Source organism: Orycteropus afer, unplaced genomic scaffold (assembly GCF_000298275.1).
Source record: "Orycteropus afer afer isolate SDZICR_OR568_19922 unplaced genomic scaffold, OryAfe1.0 scaffold00006, whole genome shotgun sequence".
In the NCBI taxonomy this organism is placed as follows: Eukaryota; Metazoa; Chordata; class Mammalia; order Tubulidentata; family Orycteropodidae; genus Orycteropus; species Orycteropus afer.
The window spans coordinates 1,864,598-1,865,231 of NW_006921593.1; the positions used below are offsets into that span (position 1 = coordinate 1,864,598).

General features: G+C 69.7%; 1 protein-coding gene across 1 annotated transcript in view; it reads right to left on the minus strand.

Moving 5' to 3' along the window:
* The window catches only part of SRRM3 (serine/arginine repetitive matrix 3), a 39,010-nt gene that overhangs the window by 3,614 nt on the left and 34,762 nt on the right, over positions 1–634 (minus strand). The window contains exon 12 of the mRNA XM_007942382.1: positions 8–133. Within this exon, the coding sequence (XP_007940573.1) occupies positions 8–133 (126 nt within the window). The remainder of the gene's footprint in view (positions 1–7; positions 134–634) is intronic.

Genomic DNA, 634 nt, shown 5'->3' on the forward strand with positions numbered 1-634 from the left:
CGGGCGCGCGGCCTCCTCGGCCCTGCGACGACTGCGCGGAGCGCGGGCTCAGGCTCTCCTTGCCCCGCGCGGGCGGCGTGGGTGCCGCGGCCTCCGCCTTGTCGCGGGCCCTGAGCGAGGGCGAGCTGGGCTTCTGACGGGGAGAGAGGCAGAGAGGGCACGGAGGGGGTGGAGAGGGCGACGGAGAGAAAGACAGAGCAGGCGGGAGGCGAGAGAGGGGGAAATGCAGAGACCCAGAAACCGGAGCAGGTGGAGGAGAGACAGGCGCGCAGAGACACGGAGGTCGGAGCAGAGTCGGAGAGACAGAGGCCGGCCGAGAGACGCCGGCAGCGACAGCGAGATGTCAGGCAGAGAGCAGGAGGAGGCCGGGAGGGACAGGAAGGCGGGAGAGGCCGAGAGCGGACAGACAACAGGAGCGCAGAGATGGGGCGAGGGGGCGGGCGGGTGGGTAGGGGGAGAGAAGGAGAGCGGGCTTTCACCGGGCCCAGGCGGGGGCTGCCAGTCCCGGGCATCGCACACACGTTCCCGCCTGCCCTGCCTCTGCCTCTCCTGAGTGTCAACCTTCTGGCCTCAACAGTGCACCTCATGCAAGGTTCTCGGCATGCAAAACACAAGAGGGACGGACGGACGGAGC